Raw genomic sequence first — 16,315 nt, 5'->3', positions numbered from 1 at the left:
ACGGCCACCCTGTGCCATTAAATCCCATCCGGAGTCGTTTCTTTCAAGCAAGACATATCAATACTCCGGGATACGGACAGTATCTAAGCAGAGCCTCCACGACCAGCGCCGGCACCTCCGCCGGGAGCACCGCCGGGGGCACCGCCGGGGGCACCTCCGCCACCACCCATCATGTTACGAGCCCTGCGACAGTCGATTAGCACCGGTTGCACGTAAAACATCAGGCCGTCAAGGGGAGAGTGGGAAAAGGCTTACATGTCGGCGATGTTGGGGTCAGACATCAGGGAGTTGAGGTCGGGCATGCCGCCACCGCTGCCGAAGCGGTCGGCCATCTCACGTAGGCGAGGGTTGCTCATGAGATTGCTCATCATTTCGGGGTTGCTCATCAGGTTCTGGGCCATGCTGGCAAACATGGGGTTGTTCATGATCTGGCTGAAGTCGGGCATGCCGCCACCGCCTGCACCGCCACCGCCGAGCATGCTCGCCAAGCTGCTCAGGTCGGGCATACCACCGCCGCCGCCGGCGCTGCCGCCGCCGACGCCGGGTGACTGGCGGGGGAGGTCGGTCTCCTCGAGCTGCATCTCCTCGACGCGGCGCTTGGCCGTCTCGAAGCCCTTCTTCATGGCCTCGCTGCCGCCGGACCCTTCGTACTCGATGCCCTTGCCGTAGGCCTCCATGGCGCCCTTTGCGTCGCCGAGGGCGAAGCGGGCGAGGCCAAGGCGGGACCAGGCCTTCGTGTAGGCCGGGTCAATGGCGACGGCGGCCTCGGCGTCGGCCTTGGCGGACTCGTGGTCCTTGGCGGCCGAGTGGGCGGCGGCGCGGTTGGAGAGGAAGACGGCGTTGCCCGGGTTCAGGGCGAGGGCCTGGGTGTAGAGGGAGATGGCGGAGGGGTAGTCCTTGGAGGCCATGGCGGCGTTGCCGCGCGACTTGAGGGCCTCGGCCTCCTTCTTCTCTGCCTCGGTGGGGACCTTTGAGGAGGAGGAGGCGGCGGCGCCAGCCGGGGCGCTGGCACCGGCGGCGGGCGTCGTCGAGTTCTTGAGCTTCTCGTAGACGGAGTAGATCTGGTAGAGGTTCTGAGCGCCGACGGACTCGGCGAGGAGCTTCTTGTCGGCAGGGTCGACCTTGAAGGTGTCGGAGATGCACTGGATGGCGACGTCGATGGATTCTTTGTCGTCGGCGTGGAGGGTGCCGTCGGTGACCGATGCGGAGAGGAATTCGCAGATGGCGACCGCGAGGCGCTGTTTGGATGTCGTAGCCTGGGGAGAGAGGTGTTCACACGGTCAGCTTCCCGCACGCGCGGCAGTCTTTTTTTCTTTCGACTTTGGAGACTCACCATGTTGAAGGGCTTCCTTTGTGTGTATACCGAGAGAAGGGGGGACGTAAAATTCGGTACGGAGATGGGTGGGGAGGGGGAAAGGGGGTATCACGAAAAAAAGCGAGAGGGTATTGTGGGATGCGAGAAACACAAAATACGATGGACGTTGTTGTTGTTGGTTTTTTTAGGATCAATTCCCCCCCCCCCCTCTCTCTCTCTCTAAAGTGACGATTGGGTTGCGGCTGATGGCGGCGTGTCCCTGTGCTGCTGGGTTTGCGGGCGTTCGTCGTCTCTGTTTGGCTGGAAGGTTCCAGCGGCTACGGTGGGTGCGGGGTTGGCGGCGTTGGAGTCTACTCTCTACTCTACCCCGCCGACTCGGGAAACGCATGCGCCTCATCTATATGCAATTATACGAGTGTGCAATATGTTCAAAGACCATGTTGGACACCATGGCATGCATCTTGTGCTCACTGAGAATGGCTGCTCATCACGCCAAATGGACAGAGTGGATGGAAGCTATCGAAATAGCGGCTCTAGGAGATTCGTGCCTGATATTTCAAACCCCTACTCATACAGAAAAAATAAAGGTATCCGCTCTTAGCCATGCCCTGGCTCCCGTCAACGCCAATGATTTATATGCATGTGTGTACTGCGCTGTTATAGTAATATGCTGCGCCAGAGCTGTTCTTCATGACGAAGAAGAAGATCCCTGGTTCCTCCGCCGGTCCACGTTTCGGACCTTGCGTAGCGGCTTGTTCTGGGCCATGCGGTACTTGGTGTACAGCCGGAAGACGTCGCGGAGCACGATGTACATGCACCCGCCGATGAGGTTACGGCCCCATTGGTCCTGCAGAAGGCCGGTCCGGACTTTGAACCGGCCGAACCCGCCCACCGGCGTGGTCCAGTGCTTAGGCAGGACCAAACGCAGGAGCTCGCCCATGCCGGCCGAGATGACGGGCAGGAGGAGCGTGCCCGCCAGCGCGTTCGTGACGTCCCGGAGGCTGGCCTGGAGGCCTCGCTGGCGCGGGGCGGCGGGCGCCGGCTGGGCGGCTTGTTGGGGCGCCGCCGGTTGCTCGTTCCCTTGCGGTTGCGGTTGTTCGTCGGCCATAGCTTCGGCGATCTGCCTGGCTGCGTTCTCTCGCTCTGCCTCTTCGTCCTCGAGCTCCTCGACGACAATCTGGAATTGAGCAATGCCGTCCTGCTCCCCCATCTCGGCCGCCTCGACCTCGACCTCCATGGCAACGTCCGGGATGTCCAGCATGTCAATGGCGGCACCGAGCAGACCTCCCATGATACCGACGTTTCGGCCGCCACCGTCGTTGTCGGCGCCGTCGTTATTCCTGGCCCGGCGCTGGCGGTTCTCGTTGGGCCGGTTGATGGCTGGCGGCGTTGCCGGCTCGGGCAGGCCTGCTATCGTGCGCTCCCATCTCCTCTCGTACGGGCAGATGAACTCGTGGTAGAGGTTGTTATAGACGGCTCTAATGTACGGGAAGCACGCCGCGGCGAGTTGAGGGGAAGGCGGCCAGGAGAAGAAGTGGTCGTCGCGCGCCATGTGAAAGACGCCGTACTGCATCGTCTTCGTTAGCGCCGCTGCGGGAAGGAGGGCAAAACATGGGGTGACTTACCAACGCAGCCGCCGGCATAAAGAAGACGTTGCCCAAGACGGGGAACGACTGGCTCAGAAGCAGGGCAGGCGCAATCGTAGGTAGGATGGCAACATGGATCCAGTTGACCATGGGCATCCCCCTGGGATTGCTGTCGTTGAAGAAGAACCGATACGTCGCCTCGGGCCCCGCGAAGACGCGCACGGCGATGTTGCCGTACATGGCGAGACCGACCCACGTGCCCGCGCCTAGACCACCGAGGATCAGTCCGGGGGAAACTTTGCTGAAGGCCTTGTGAATGTGGTTGTTCAGCGCGAGCGCCGGGTCGTAGGGCTCGTCTATATTGATGGCGGCCTTGCAGACTGGGCACTGGATCTCCTTTCCCTCGCGCTCCAGCTCCGTCACCCACTGGATCATGCAGTCCTGGTGGCCCTCGAGGGTGCAGGGGCACGGGTTGACCCACGCGGACTCGGAGGCGCCGGACTCGTTTTCGTCCATGAGGCAGATGAAGCATCGCTTCTCGCCATCTTGTGTGGCAGCGGGTTGAGTAGATGTGTCGGCCATGGTGGACAGGTCGGCGAAAGAGGGGAGATGTCGGCGATGGTCGGCTCGTCAAGGAGGGGGGTAGGGTCGTCTGCCCGAGTCTGTAACCGAGCGCGAGCAACGGGGATGAATTAGCGGATAACTGCGTTAGCTAGCGCATGTTAGATACTGAAGAGAACGTATGCAGCGTATCCTCTCGGACTCCGGAAACACAAAAAAGCAAGGAAGCGGTGGTGAGATCGTGGGGTTTGTACAGAGAAATGTGGTGTTTTTCCCAGGCAGCCTTGATTGCTCACTGTTCGGCGATCGACAAGCAAGCTTGGGCCAGTGTGTGTGACATCAACTGCCCATCCAACGGGTGACTTGGGCCGAGGCGCAAGGGTGGGGCAAAACGGTCGACATGTGGCTTGACGTTTGTCCCCAAGCGTGGCTGCACAGATGGTACGCTGTCAGACGGATCTAGTTTACGCCGCATTTTGACTCCAATGGCCACGTCTTGTACACTATAATCCTACTTGGTGACCAAATCTAGTATAACTTGACTTTCTATCAGGCAGATTTATAGCTTATATTCTCCAAACAAGCTCCACACTCCCCCGAAATTCATCTCTCACTCGACTCTTAATTCGCCATGGTCTCCTCGCTGCTCCTCTCGCGGCCGAGGCCTCTGAGGTCATGAAACACGTTGGACTGCAGGCCCCGTCCCTATATATTGATTTCACCTCTGGCCCAATGATTGATAACCAAGGCTGGACCTCGCCAGTGTACGATACCATCATTCCACCGTGCTTCTCCTTGGTGGCCGTGGTAATTACCTGGTACATGCCATTTACGCAGTCTTCAACCCTGACGGGGGCCTCTTGCATGCCGAGCTTGCGAGCACTTTCGTTGCCCATCTCCGTCTGGGTGAACCCAGGTCCCAATATAAAGGTATTGAGCCACTCGTCCTCGGCGTTGATTCTGACGCCGTACCAGTTCAGTATGCACTTGGGTGCTCCGTAAGATGCATTTGGAATCGAAGGTTGGCCTCGGTTGTACGGTCAGCGATCGGATCCGCGAGCTCGCTCAATCCACCTTGTCTTGAAATCTTACTCGAGAGAGCCAGCAGCAGATCCAACAAGAACAAGCATTGGCTTGCCAGTGGACTTCTGTAACAGATCACGCGTAGCTTGGTACAGTGATACAGCGCTATACGTGTTGACATTGATATGCTCCTGGATCTCCTCACGCTTGACGTCCTTCACCAAACGAAAAGAAGTCGCAATGGCGGCGTTTGCAATGACGATGTCGAGATGGTCGACCTTGTGCTTCTCCCGGAGCTCCTTCGCCAGGTAGAAGGCGTCCTGCTCGACCGCAGCGTCGTACTTGACTACGATGAGGCCGCTGCCGTCGCCTTTGTGCAAGTCTACGAGCGACCTAGAGGTCGCGTGCGTGGGGTCTCGGACGGCGACGATGACGGTCTGGTGCCGTGTTAGTTTCTTTCTACTGCAGATCGTGTCTATGACGAGGCAGGGGCGGAGATTCCACATGATTTTCCTGCTCAAGAAACCGCGTGACGAGCTCCCGGCCCAAGCCACGGTTGCCGCCAGTAATTAAAAGGAAGCGGGAAGTCATTTTACAGATAGCAGCCGAACGGGGCTCTTGAGAGAGTAAAAGATGTGATTTTATCGACGGCGATGAACAAGACTACGAAGATCACTCATTTCTCAGGACACATTAGCGTCCAGTTCCTATTATATTCACGTACAGAGTCAAAAAGTGTCAATCAAAATGGTGCGTATTGGCATAGGTACGCAGAGCTGGCAATTACAAACCGTTTACCGTGACAAATTGACTACAAACATTAGTTATCATCTCTCTTGCAGTTGAATGTGAAATAACGTTATGATCACAGCACCACAACAGCTTGGCTACATAAAACCACTCTCTGTCTTCTTTAGTCGTAAAGATTAGACCCCTGCTTAGTACAGTGTCTCGTCAGACATAAGCACTTTGCTGTATCTGGTGTGCGTTGACTTAGCCGCAAGGGATTGGCGATTATAAATTGTTTATCATGACAAATCCACTTGCAAAACGTTGCTTATCAACCTTGCGCTTGGGTCTGGTATAACGTTATGGACAACATGGTGGCATAGCAGGAGTTCCACGAAAACACTCTACGGCTGTTTAGACGTTGGAAACGGGTGTTAATCCGGAAGAGGCATGATTGGATGGATAACACTTGCGGCGGATTGAGTGGAGGCGTAGCATATCGCAAGGCATTCACTGCATTCCAACTTGGAGCATACAGACTGTATAATGATACGGCAGTGCTGATGAAAGCCGGAAGCCCCGTCGCGTGCATCAATCTAACAGAAGGCTCACTGCGAGGCCCAGAACTTCACCGATACAACCTTCCACAGCCACGTTGGGAAGAATAATCGTCATTCAAGCTTGGCCAAAAAGGCGCACACGCTGAGCCCGCTGCTCACGACGGTGGACCATGGCACGCAGCGGCAGCGGCGCAACCCAGCCTTGGGGTTTTTTACCCCCTTGATAGACAACACCCGGAAGCTGGAGCCCATCATCAATGCCGCCATAACCAAGTTTCTGGCTCGGCCAGACGTGATGGCGGCAGACGGGCAGGCTTGGCGCTCTTGCAGATTCACCGCGTCTTCGAAGCCTGCACGAGCGAGTGGCGACGTCGTCGCCGTGTACGCCGTCGGCGATTGTTTCAAGTTCTGTTTCGACCGCGCCGGTCTTCTCTTCGACCTCGACCACGCGACGATCTTCTTTCCCCGGGTTTTGTGCCTCTCGCATCCAGAACACTAGGAGGAGTCTGTTGGCGGTGAGAGGGGGGCCAGCCATGGGAGTAAAAAAACATGTCTCTGCACGATCTTCATGCTTGTGTCTGCGAACCGCACATCTGCACTGATTCAAAGCCTGCCTTGGATGCCACCGGTATCGTATCCAACCCGTCGTGCACTGTCTGTCTTGTTTCGTTGATGATGGTTGGCGAGAATAATGAATCGCTCTCAGCGTTTCGTTGTGGATCTTCGTTTCCAGAAACAACGGTTTGAGGCTCTGCACGAGGTCTCAACCCCTGCTGCACTGCACTTGCAGCTTGATGCCATGAAGTGTTTGGGGTTTCGTCAAGAGAGTTTTGTAAAGCGGTTGTGCCGTCAAGACAGAAGGATGACTCGTGAGTAGGCGGGGTCTAGAGATCGTGAATAGCATCAAACACCCGCGCGAGTCTCGACTGCAAGTCATCGGGATGATGTGGGACGCCGGCCCCCGCTCGAGAGGTTCCCTCCTGGGCGTAACCCTGGGAGCGGCAAACAAGGAGGATAGGAAAGCAAGGGAGACGCGGGACCAAGCACGAACTCTCCGGTCACGTGGGCGTTCTTCGGCAATCCGATGACACCCGCTGCGCTGGACGGACGAGACCTTGGGTCGAGTTGCAAAAAAGTGCTCAACTAGAAACCAAGAGCTGACGGCTCACTATCGAGGGTCCGCCTCATCACACGGGGATGCCGAAAGCCGTAGCGCCAAATGCCGTCCCCGCTTCATCAGAAGGGCGTCAGTGCATGTCGACGAGTCAACGATGGGTTTGGTTTGCCGTAGCGATACATGTAAAATGCAGATACAATCGAAGACACGGGCCTGGCCCATCCACACGACAGTGGGAACACAGTCATAAACCCGGCCTAAAGCGAAGCGGTAATATTGAATGGTTTACAAACTGATTACAAGTGTGGGGGGGGGGGGGGGGGGGACTTGGGATGACCCTCTCTTGGCTTACGAGTTGTGTATGTAGTAGGCTAGAACACGTTTGTTTGGCGATCAAACCTGGACAGGGACGAGGAACTTTTTGATGACTGGATTTTTTTCTAGAAGGAAAGCACTCCTTACTCACGTATCCGGCAGATTTGCAAAGGGAAGGGAATTGTTTCTTGCCAGGTTTTGTTGGAACACTCTGTGATACAATTTCGCGTTACAGGGAAACCTGAGAAAACCGGGAGGATTAATTACATGTTCATTGGCGGGATTAGTACCTGAGCCTGCACCCTCAGGTCTGGATATGACAATTGCTTTCGAGACCATACGCAGTGTAAACTCATATCTATGTGCAACCCTCCCAGGAGGCTAACTTTGTTCGAGCCCATCTGCAGATCTGCCGAGCTTCCTTGCTGGTGTCATTTCCTTGGTGGGCCTAGTGCAACGTTTGTTCCCCATATCGCCCAATAACGCACGCGGTGGATACACATTGCAGGATGTACATAGTAGTAGTAAGCAAAACCGCTGGCGATGAGGACTAGTCAGTCTGCAGACAGGGACGAAACCCAGCCTGAGATGGCCGCGACAGGTCGGCCTCCAGATCTGTGCTGTAATTGAGGGTGTCCTCATCAGCCCAAAAACATGTTTCGTCGGAAGTGCACGACCTGGGGGCATCACGTCAACCGAGGGGGGGCAGAAGCGGGATTCAACTCGTTTTGAGCAGAAATGGATGGTCGTGCCATGCAATTCTCCGCTGCAAGAACCGGGGGCGGCCTCCAACGACTTGTTATTCGCTTCTTATTACTCAGCATCGTCTCAAATCAATCCCCTCCACCCAAACAAACCACACACAGTTTTGGACTCTTGTTCACTGCCAGACTTGCCAGAGGGTGGGTGTGTCGGGCCCAAGCCACCCTGGGCTGGGCTGGGCTGAGAGGCGACTTCAGCCACGTCTGAGACTGGAGCGTTGGTCGTTGCGTCTCACTATTTTAGACAGAGAGCGTCGGTGAGTGCTACCATTGGTGGCAAAGACGCACAGGCTTTAAATAGCATAAACGGCTCCCCGGCACGGCACATCGGAAGGTCGGCGTTCACCCCAGGAGACGAGCTGCGGGTCAGCAGGGGGGGAAGAACGTACAGTGGGGTGCCAAAAGTCTCGGCACACCCACTAGCTTCTCAGCCACCAACATTATGACTGCATCACTTTAACCAGCAACAAAACCATCAACTCTATATGTGAGAACAAAAGGCTTGTATATCAGCCATAATATACTGAAGTTGTGGGAAATACAAGGAGAGGAGGTGAATGTTGGAGGACGCGTTGTGACGCATTATCGAGTGGGGTGTACCTTGATTTTTGGCACCCCACTGTACCTATAGGGCTTATTCGTGCCGTGCGTGCCTAGTGTACGAATCAATTATTGTGGTACGTAAGCCAGCACTAACGCCATGATAGTATATCGTATAGTACATACAGCCTATCCCGGCACGCCCGTCACCCCCTCAGTTGTGGTGGCAGTCGGTCGTGTTAATGAAAGGTGCCAACTCCAAGCAGACCATCAACCAACCGACCAGGCGTCTCCACACCGCCGAGGGACACCGGGTGTGTGGTGTCTGTGGTTGGCTACATCCTCAAACATACGTCAGCCTCCTTGAAGTCGGGGTGGCTGTGGTGCAGGTGGGTGGTTGGCTCCGGCTCGACTTCTGCAACTCGGGGGTGTGGATGGCCAAGGGGTCCTCCCAGCAAAGCTAAAACACCAGGGATCCATGTGACGAGTGACGAGAGGCCATCTCGTCGAATTCCTGGTTCTCTTTAATGGGGATGTATGACCCGCTGCGGAATAAGGGGCTGGGTTGGTGTTCACCTCATTGACTACTGAATACACTATCATCATCATCTTTCCTCTTCTTCCTTCCTCTCCCGGAGTCTTTCTTCTTCTCCTTCCTCTTGTCCGACCAGTAAATACTACATACTATCGTTGAATTCTTCATTTTCTCGCGCCGGCTCGTCTTACGTTCATAATACGCACAATGGCGTTTTCCTTCGTTCGTCAAGCGTCTCTCGTTGCGCTCCTCGCGACCTCGACCATCGCTCAAACCTTTACCGACTGCGACCCTACCAAAAGTAAGTGCGATAAAGATGAACATTTACCATTGACCCGAGGGGGGTTTTCGCGATCCATCGATGCTTTTGGCCTCACACGTCATGACCTTCCAGACTTGCACTAGAAGAACTCTATTGACATAAGGCTTACAGAAACATGTCCCGCCAACCCCGGCTTGCCCCAGAGCAACTACGAAGTCGACTTCACCAAGGGCGCCGATGATAGTAACTGGAAGGTCGCGGCCGGAAAGGTCTCATACTCGGCCGACGGCGCCCAGTTCGTCCTCGCCAAGCAGGGCGACGCCCCGACCATCGAGACGGCGTGGTACTTCTTCTTCGGCCGCGCCGAGGTCATCATGAAGGCCGCCCCCGGCACCGGCGTCGTCAGCAGCGTCGTCATCGAGTCCGACGACCTCGACGAGGTCGACTGGGAGTGGCTCGGCGGCAAGGACGCCGAGGTCCAGACCAACTACTTTGGCAAGGGCAACACCTCGAGCTTCGACCGCGGCGCGTTCCACAACGTCGACGCCTCCCAGGGCGACTTCCACAACTACACCATCGACTGGACCCCCGACGCCGTCACCTGGTATATCAACAGCAACCTCGTCCGCACCCTCAACTTCGCCGACGCCGTCGGCGGCAAGAACTTCCCCCAGACCCCGGCCCGCCTGCGTCTCGGCATCTGGGCCGGCGGCGACCCCACCAACAACCCCGGCACCATCGAATGGGCCGGCGGCCCGACCGACTACTCAAAGGGCCCCTACACCATGACCGTCCAGAAGGTCGCCATCGCCAACGCGAACCCGGGCAAGTCCTACACCTACAGCGACCAGACCGGCGACTGGCAGAGCATCAAGGTCGAGGCCGCCGACGCCAGCACCGGCGACGGCACCAACTCGGGCCAGAACGACACCTCCGCCGCCCCCGTTTCTCCTTCTGCTGCTCCTGTCTCTTCACCTTCTCCCGCCTCGACCCCGGCGCCTGCCTCCGCATCCAATGCGCCGGCCTCCGCATCCAACGCGCCGGCCAACTCCACCGGGGCGAAGACAAGCATGCACACGCCCACTGCCACCTCTGCCAGCGGATCCAGCGCGTCGGCCAGAGCGTCGGCCAGCGCGAGCTCCCCTGCTAGCGTCAGCGCCGCTGCTGGCAAGATGCTCGGCGGCCCCGCCGTCAGCGCCGGCCTGCTTGGAATCGCTCTCGCCGCGTTGGTTGGCCTGCTCTAGATAACATATCGCAAATCTGTTGTAACGATTACTGTGTATGACGTTTCTTTTTCTTTTTCCTTTTCCCTTCAACTAGTTTAGACGATAATACGGGGCCGACAAAGGCCTACCGTTGACCATGTTCATGACGCGAGACCTAGACTTTAACGAGCCTTTCTCTTATTCAAATATCGATTACTGTCGTTAAACGGTTGGAGACTTTGTTGAAGCCCCCATCAGCTCGATGATCGCCATTGCCTCAAGGGCCTTCCCCCGTCGCCTCGCGACCGGCTTCCATCTGGGAAAGAGGAAGGCTCGAGATGGATCAGGACGGGTGTGTTATGGAGACCATTGGCCCAGTGATATAAATGCTCTCAAGTTCAGCCCGCTTTCCATGCCTGGGCTCACAAAGCAATATCAACGATTTGCGCCATGCTCCGACTGTTGAGGGGGGGGGGGCCTAGATATATGGTTCTTGCAGATTTCATGCTTAGTTTCAACTTGGTAAAAAGCGTTGCGGCTCGGATTATGTGGATATTCCAGTCCAAATTGCCGGGACAATATTAACCATCGCAGAGACTTGACTGTGCTAGCAGTGAGACCTCATGTTCAAAAGTGACCGCTTGTTGTCAGCGCTAGGGAAGATACGAATAGAAATAAACAATTCCCAGTTATCACGTTTGCTTCCTCTTGTAGCCAACCGCAAATCACTGATCTCCAATGATACATATAAACCACCTAGATAGAAGGAATCGTCTTACATCCAGTTATGATTTCCACTGCTCCGTACCCCATTATAGGTCTGGCCCAGATATTAGCAGCGCCTCTTCCTATACTGCATCTCAACATGTCTATACAGTACAAAACACCAGTAACACAGGGCAACTGCCGATTCTGTAGTCTTGATTCTTAAGCCCTTCGCCAACTTCTGGCCAAGGCATCTACCATCAAGCTGTCCAATGTCTGTTTATACGTTCCTTTATATCTTGCTCACGCCCAAGTCTTCTTAACTAACGAAGAGTTACTCCTTGACGTGCCATTTCGACAGCGCCCTAGACCCCATAGAAAGACCATTCTCAGACCCAATCCGTCGCGAATCCCCCCGCCAAACCACGACCATTAACATGCCGATAATCAAGGCTTCTACATCTTGAGTGGCGGTAATCCGTACCGAACCTAACAGGGAGTGGCCTCGAGCGCCCTAAAACTACAACTGCTAACTTTGCAAGGACGGCATAATTTACACCACTAGGCAGTACTGCTCCCCCAGCTTGTTTGAGCCAATGAAGGTATTCTAAAGCGCTAGCGCGACCACGTGAATTCTCCGGGCGTTAGGAACTTACCTACGCCAGAAACCCAGACAGAGGACCGCTTCACCCGAAGCACGCTTCCTCAGGCGAAGGGTGTATCCTAGCCCAATACCAGGCTCCTACCCAGGTACTACATTCCTAACCCAGACAAGACAAAATCGTCAACATAGACTCAAGTAATCCCTAGCAAAACAGACTCCAACACTTACGATTGCAAAGTTCGCGCCTTAGCCAGGCAACTTCCTCAGCCACCGAATTCTAGCACCTTAAAGTCTCTGCGGCATGGAAGGAGCACGCGGATGTATTCAGAATATTCATCACCCTAGAACAAGAGGTATTTTTCCAAGAAAACCAAAGATCTACTAGTGAATTCATTTTAACGTCAGGTTTACGCCGCAAAAGGACTGTAAGCAGGACTATAGACCCAGGGGCTCAACGACGTGTAATCATTACATCGCTTCCGAAAACCATCGTTGAGCACGAGCTTGATAGAACAGCCAAGGCTTAGCTTCGCTTCACCGTGGCCTCGAACATGACAATGAGACGTACCTTCTGCAACCCGTACGGCCACTTTAGCCTTGGTAGATAGTTCTAGGAGGTTGTAGCATCTGATATGCTCCTCGGGCTGGCAGAATACAGAGGGCAGGTTCCAGCTAGTGTCATGGGTAAACAATTGTCACCCGTAACGTGATTATCAAAAGAAACTTAAACGCTGTTCCCTAACTACGTCACAAAGCGGGATGATCTAATTTTGTCTGAAAAGCTGAAGTTGTGTCACAGAAACGCCTTTTGCCTTTGGAGTGACAAGCTAGAGTGTAAGTTGCTGCACAATAGAAGCTCTATAAACACGAAGGAAAACCACAGACCTCGTCTTACGTCCTCATCCGAATGAAACCATGTCTGGAGAGATTCCATCTGTCCATTGACTATTGGATGCTTTCCATCTTCTGGTCGTGATGGACCAAAAAATGCTGTCAAAGTTTCATCGTAGTTACTGATTCCTATAAGTAGATTGGAAGCGCACTTGCTATATTGACTCTAACCAGAGAAACAGAGTCATTGAATTTGGCAAAGGTATACTCAATTTTGGACACACGGTGCTCCATATTGCCCCAAGTTGTCCCAGCCTGTACACCATACCTACAAAAGCTACATCGGCCTTTGCAGCAGAAGTTTGCTAATGATTGACACATTTGAGATATCGTATCACAGTTGAAATCATTCCCGAATCAATGCTGATCCTTCGTAGTTCTCTCAAACGTCTACATTGGAGCTTGATGTGTGGTGAAATGTTGCTTCAAACATGTGTTCACAGCGTCTGCACATTCTACCTCGCCATAATAATGCTTCAACTCAGGCCAGCCACGACGATGGTAAACCTGCGGCATTTCGAGGATACAATAATCCTTGTTTGAATGTAAGATGGTGTGGGCATCGGGTACGGACTATGCTATTCGGATTGAAATGCGACTATCTTAGCTCGTCGAGCAGATTAGATAGACCTGAAACGACTCAGACAGAGAAGCTGGCTCGCTACTCATGATCGTTTTCCGGTGCCCGATTATAAGGGTCATAGAAGACTTGCTTCCATGCCAGAATGGGTAGTTGGGCTGTTACACAATGAGCAGCCTGGTGTCAAGCAGAAGGTGGGTTAACTCTCTTTTCCTGCAACAAAGCCGATTACTTACGGAAGTACGCCACTGCAAATATAGAGGCCTTCCAAACCCATCGTGGGGTAGTTACTGGTTCTTTACCCCCTACATAATTATGCTCCACTGGGTGGAATGTAGGAAATGCTGAGAAGGTCCAATGTGTTTGATAGTCTTACAGGAAATGGAAACAGATCAACGCTATCAAAGCTCTAGGTAGTTTTCTTCTGTCGACGTGGCGAATCCTCATTTCCCGAATGTTACCGCTTTGCCTTCTCCAAGCGCACCCACAGGTCTGGTTTGGTCATGGAATGAAAGACCTTCATGGGCCTCAGCTTCCCGTCCAGTCCCCAGACCTCATTGCTGCTCTTGTGCGTCTCTACGTCCAGCGCAATGTCGAAGTTCCACAGCAAGTGAGCAGAGATGAGCCGCATCTCCATATACGCCAGGTTCTTCCCGATGCAGACCCGGGGTCCGGTGCCGAAAGGCAAGGAGGCGTTGGGCCGGTCGCCGGAGAACCGGGCGTCCTCTCCCAGCCACCGTTCGGGAAGGAACTCGTCGGGGTCGACGAAGTTGCAGGACGAGTGCGTCGAGACCCAGGGCGGGACGGCCACGGTCATGCCGGCGGGGACGTAGTAGCCGTCGATGGTGGCGCCTCCCGCGGGCACGATGCGCTGTTGGCTCGCGGGCGAGGGGGGAACAGGCGCAGCGCCTCGTGGATGGTGGCCTCGAGGTAGCTCAGGTGGCGGACCTTGTCCCAGCGAATGTCGTCGCGGGAGCGCAGGGCGCCACGGACCTCGCGGACCAGGCGGCGGTAGACGTCCGGGTGGGTGCAGACGAAGTAGGTCCAGCCCGTCAGGGCGGTGGCGGTGGTGTCGGTGCCAGCGCTGATGAAGAGAGCCATGTTGAGGATGATCTCGGTCTCGGAGAGCAGGTTCTTGGACTCGCTGTTGAGGATGTGGTACATGAAGTCCGGGTGGTCGCGGTCCGGGTCGGCGAGGCGGCGGACCGTCTTCTCGCGCGAGTTGCTCAGGTGGATGCGGCGCCACTCGGCCGCCCGCGCGGGGACGAGGAGCCTTGTCATGAGAGACTCGAGCCAGGTGCCGGTCCCGGACAGCCGGCGGATACCCTGCGTCCAGGTCGCGGCCACGAAGACGTTGATGACTGAGGTGGACCACTCCGTGTCCGAGGCCTGGTTCAGGCACCCAAATGGCTCGGCGAAGCATGCGTCGCCCATTATGTCGAAAGCGAGGTAAGTGTCTTGTAGCGTGAAAAATCAGTCAAGGGTGAAATTTGGCAGAGACAAGATGACGTTCGACAAGGGGGGAAGGGCTCGCTTACACCAACTCGCGACGTCCACTGGCTCGTTCCGAGACGCCTTCTCGTCGAGGACAGAGATGAACTGGTCTATCTGTTGGCGGAACAGGTGCTCAAAACGGAGCAACGCGCTGTTGGTGAACAAGTAGCCCAGCGCTTTCCGCTGCCGGGTGTGTTCGGCGTTGAGCGCCAGACTCACGCCGGTCTGGCCGTCAGTGCTTCCGACAGCGCCGAGAAAGATTGGGCTCTTTTCCATCAAGCGGCCACCTTTCTGTCGGGGAACCGGTCAGCCCATCCCGAGAGAGAATTGAGGGGGAGTGAATGGTTTGCTGGGTGTGCCGGACTTACGCGGAAGCCGTATATCTCCTCTCGCGCCTCCGGGTTGATGAAGCTGAGCTCGCTCGGCGAGACTCTCACAACGGGCCCGTACTTTTCATGCAGTGACCTGTAGTAGATGTGCTGGTTGCCTCTGACCAGCTGCAGAGCGGCGGGCAACTCGGACACGCTGTTGAGCCAGGGGCCGGGCACTGCGCGGAGCGGATGGAAGAAGCGGCGGTAAAGGATGGCGGCGATGCATCTTGCGGCGATCTAGGCGGACACGGTGAGTGATTCCTCTCACGACGAGACGGGGGGGGGGGCCCGTTTTGAGACAAGACTCACGAGGAAGACAACAGTCGCTACGACCGAAGCCGTGGACAGTTGATGGATAATCATGATGGCTCGGACCGAACGGAGTTTGGCTATCGGTGGCGTGTCTGTCCTAGTAAAGATGATGCTGAGCCGTTCCTAACTGATGAGTCGGTACAGGCTTGTCAAACACTGCTCAGGCACAGTCTCTCGTCTGGTCACGGATCAGCTGAACAGATTGGTTTTCTGATGCCGACAATATGTGTCCATTACGTAAGACTAGTATTGCAATACACGAGAGCTTCAAAGTCTCTCGGAAAGAAAAGTCTTTCGGGAAGAAAACGTGTTGGACTTGGAGCTGGAACCTTCGCCCTGGCCACCTTCATGTAACGAAGTTGCAGCGATGCTAGGCGGAAGTCACAGGTACATGAGACCTTGCAGGACCCTGCCCGGGCCCCCCGCCCCCCACCACTACGGTCCCTGCCGCTGTAGACGCTCCTTGGCGACGCCTTAGGCGATCTGCCCCTCCTGATGGTACCGAAACATCAGCTGACACGCGATGGACGCCCGCATACTACGTGTGATGGGTAAGTAAAAACTCCCTAACAGGTAGTGTGGAGTTGTGACCCACGTACGCGAGACTCTCACTGGCCAGAATTATGATGGATGTGCACAAGAACCTCAAAGTACCGTCGCTGAGGTAATCAGAAAAGCACGGCCATATTTACCTGACGAGGGGGTTAAACTTTGGCCCGATACCATAGTACGTAACGGTACGTGGGACTGACTGCAACCGAGTAAGTTTGAGCATGTTTCTCAGTGACGGCGTGGAAATTAGTGAGGCTAATAAACTTCTCTTTCTCTCTCTTTCGCTCTCTCTCGCCC

General features: G+C 55.3%; 6 protein-coding genes across 6 annotated transcripts; 2 read left to right on the top strand and 4 right to left on the bottom strand.

The window, feature by feature from the left end:
- Positions 1-251: 251 nt before the first annotated feature.
- LY79DRAFT_591352 (uncharacterized protein) lies at positions 252-1,336 on the bottom strand (the record flags this gene model as incomplete). Its single annotated transcript, XM_060561270.1, has 2 exons — positions 252-1,256; positions 1,334-1,336. 2 exons carry the CDS (start codon positions 1,334-1,336, stop codon positions 252-254), a joined length of 1,008 nt encoding a protein of 335 aa, XP_060412719.1.
- A 667-nt stretch (positions 1,337-2,003) lies between these two features.
- Positions 2,004-3,483, bottom strand: LY79DRAFT_518434 (uncharacterized protein; the record flags this gene model as incomplete). The annotated part of the gene is made up of 2 exons (XM_060555033.1): positions 2,004-2,882; positions 2,941-3,483. 2 exons carry the CDS (start codon positions 3,481-3,483, stop codon positions 2,004-2,006), a joined length of 1,422 nt encoding a protein of 473 aa, XP_060412718.1.
- Positions 3,484-4,083: 600 nt separating this feature from the next.
- On the bottom strand, positions 4,084-5,076 carry LY79DRAFT_591350 (aflatoxin biosynthesis ketoreductase nor-1; the record flags this gene model as incomplete). The annotated part of the gene is given in 5 exon segments (XM_060561269.1): positions 4,084-4,167; positions 4,218-4,489; positions 4,537-4,541; positions 4,555-4,922; positions 4,990-5,076. 5 exon segments carry the CDS (start codon positions 5,074-5,076, stop codon positions 4,084-4,086), a joined length of 816 nt encoding a protein of 271 aa, XP_060412717.1.
- A 2,882-nt stretch (positions 5,077-7,958) lies between these two features.
- On the top strand, positions 7,959-8,210 carry LY79DRAFT_558130 (uncharacterized protein; the record flags this gene model as incomplete). The annotated part of the gene is made up of 1 exon (XM_060558156.1): positions 7,959-8,210. A coding segment is annotated over one exon (217 nt), but the record flags the coding sequence as incomplete, so codon positions are not given.
- A 1,039-nt stretch (positions 8,211-9,249) lies between these two features.
- Positions 9,250-10,548, top strand: LY79DRAFT_580917 (concanavalin A-like lectin/glucanase domain-containing protein; the record flags this gene model as incomplete). Its single annotated transcript, XM_060560154.1, has 2 exons — positions 9,250-9,343; positions 9,476-10,548. 2 exons carry the CDS (start codon positions 9,250-9,252, stop codon positions 10,546-10,548), a joined length of 1,167 nt encoding a protein of 388 aa, XP_060412715.1.
- A 3,198-nt stretch (positions 10,549-13,746) lies between these two features.
- On the bottom strand, positions 13,747-15,857 carry LY79DRAFT_650761 (cytochrome P450; the record flags this gene model as incomplete). Its single annotated transcript, XM_060562544.1, has 5 exons — positions 15,464-15,857; positions 15,152-15,391; positions 14,828-15,074; positions 14,188-14,746; positions 13,747-14,167 (listed from the first exon to the last, which is right to left on the bottom strand). Exons 1-5 carry the CDS (start codon positions 15,515-15,517, stop codon positions 13,747-13,749), a joined length of 1,521 nt encoding a protein of 506 aa, XP_060412714.1. The 5' UTR covers positions 15,518-15,857.
- Positions 15,858-16,315: the final 458 nt, after the last annotated feature.

The sequence above is a fragment of the Colletotrichum navitas genome (assembly GCF_030913465.1).
Source record: "Colletotrichum navitas strain CBS 125086 chromosome Unknown LY79scaffold_42, whole genome shotgun sequence".
NCBI lineage: Eukaryota > Fungi > Ascomycota > Sordariomycetes > Glomerellales > Glomerellaceae > Colletotrichum > Colletotrichum navitas.
The sequence above is the reverse complement of the archived record's forward strand: the minus strand, read 5'-3'. Positions and strand labels throughout refer to the sequence as shown.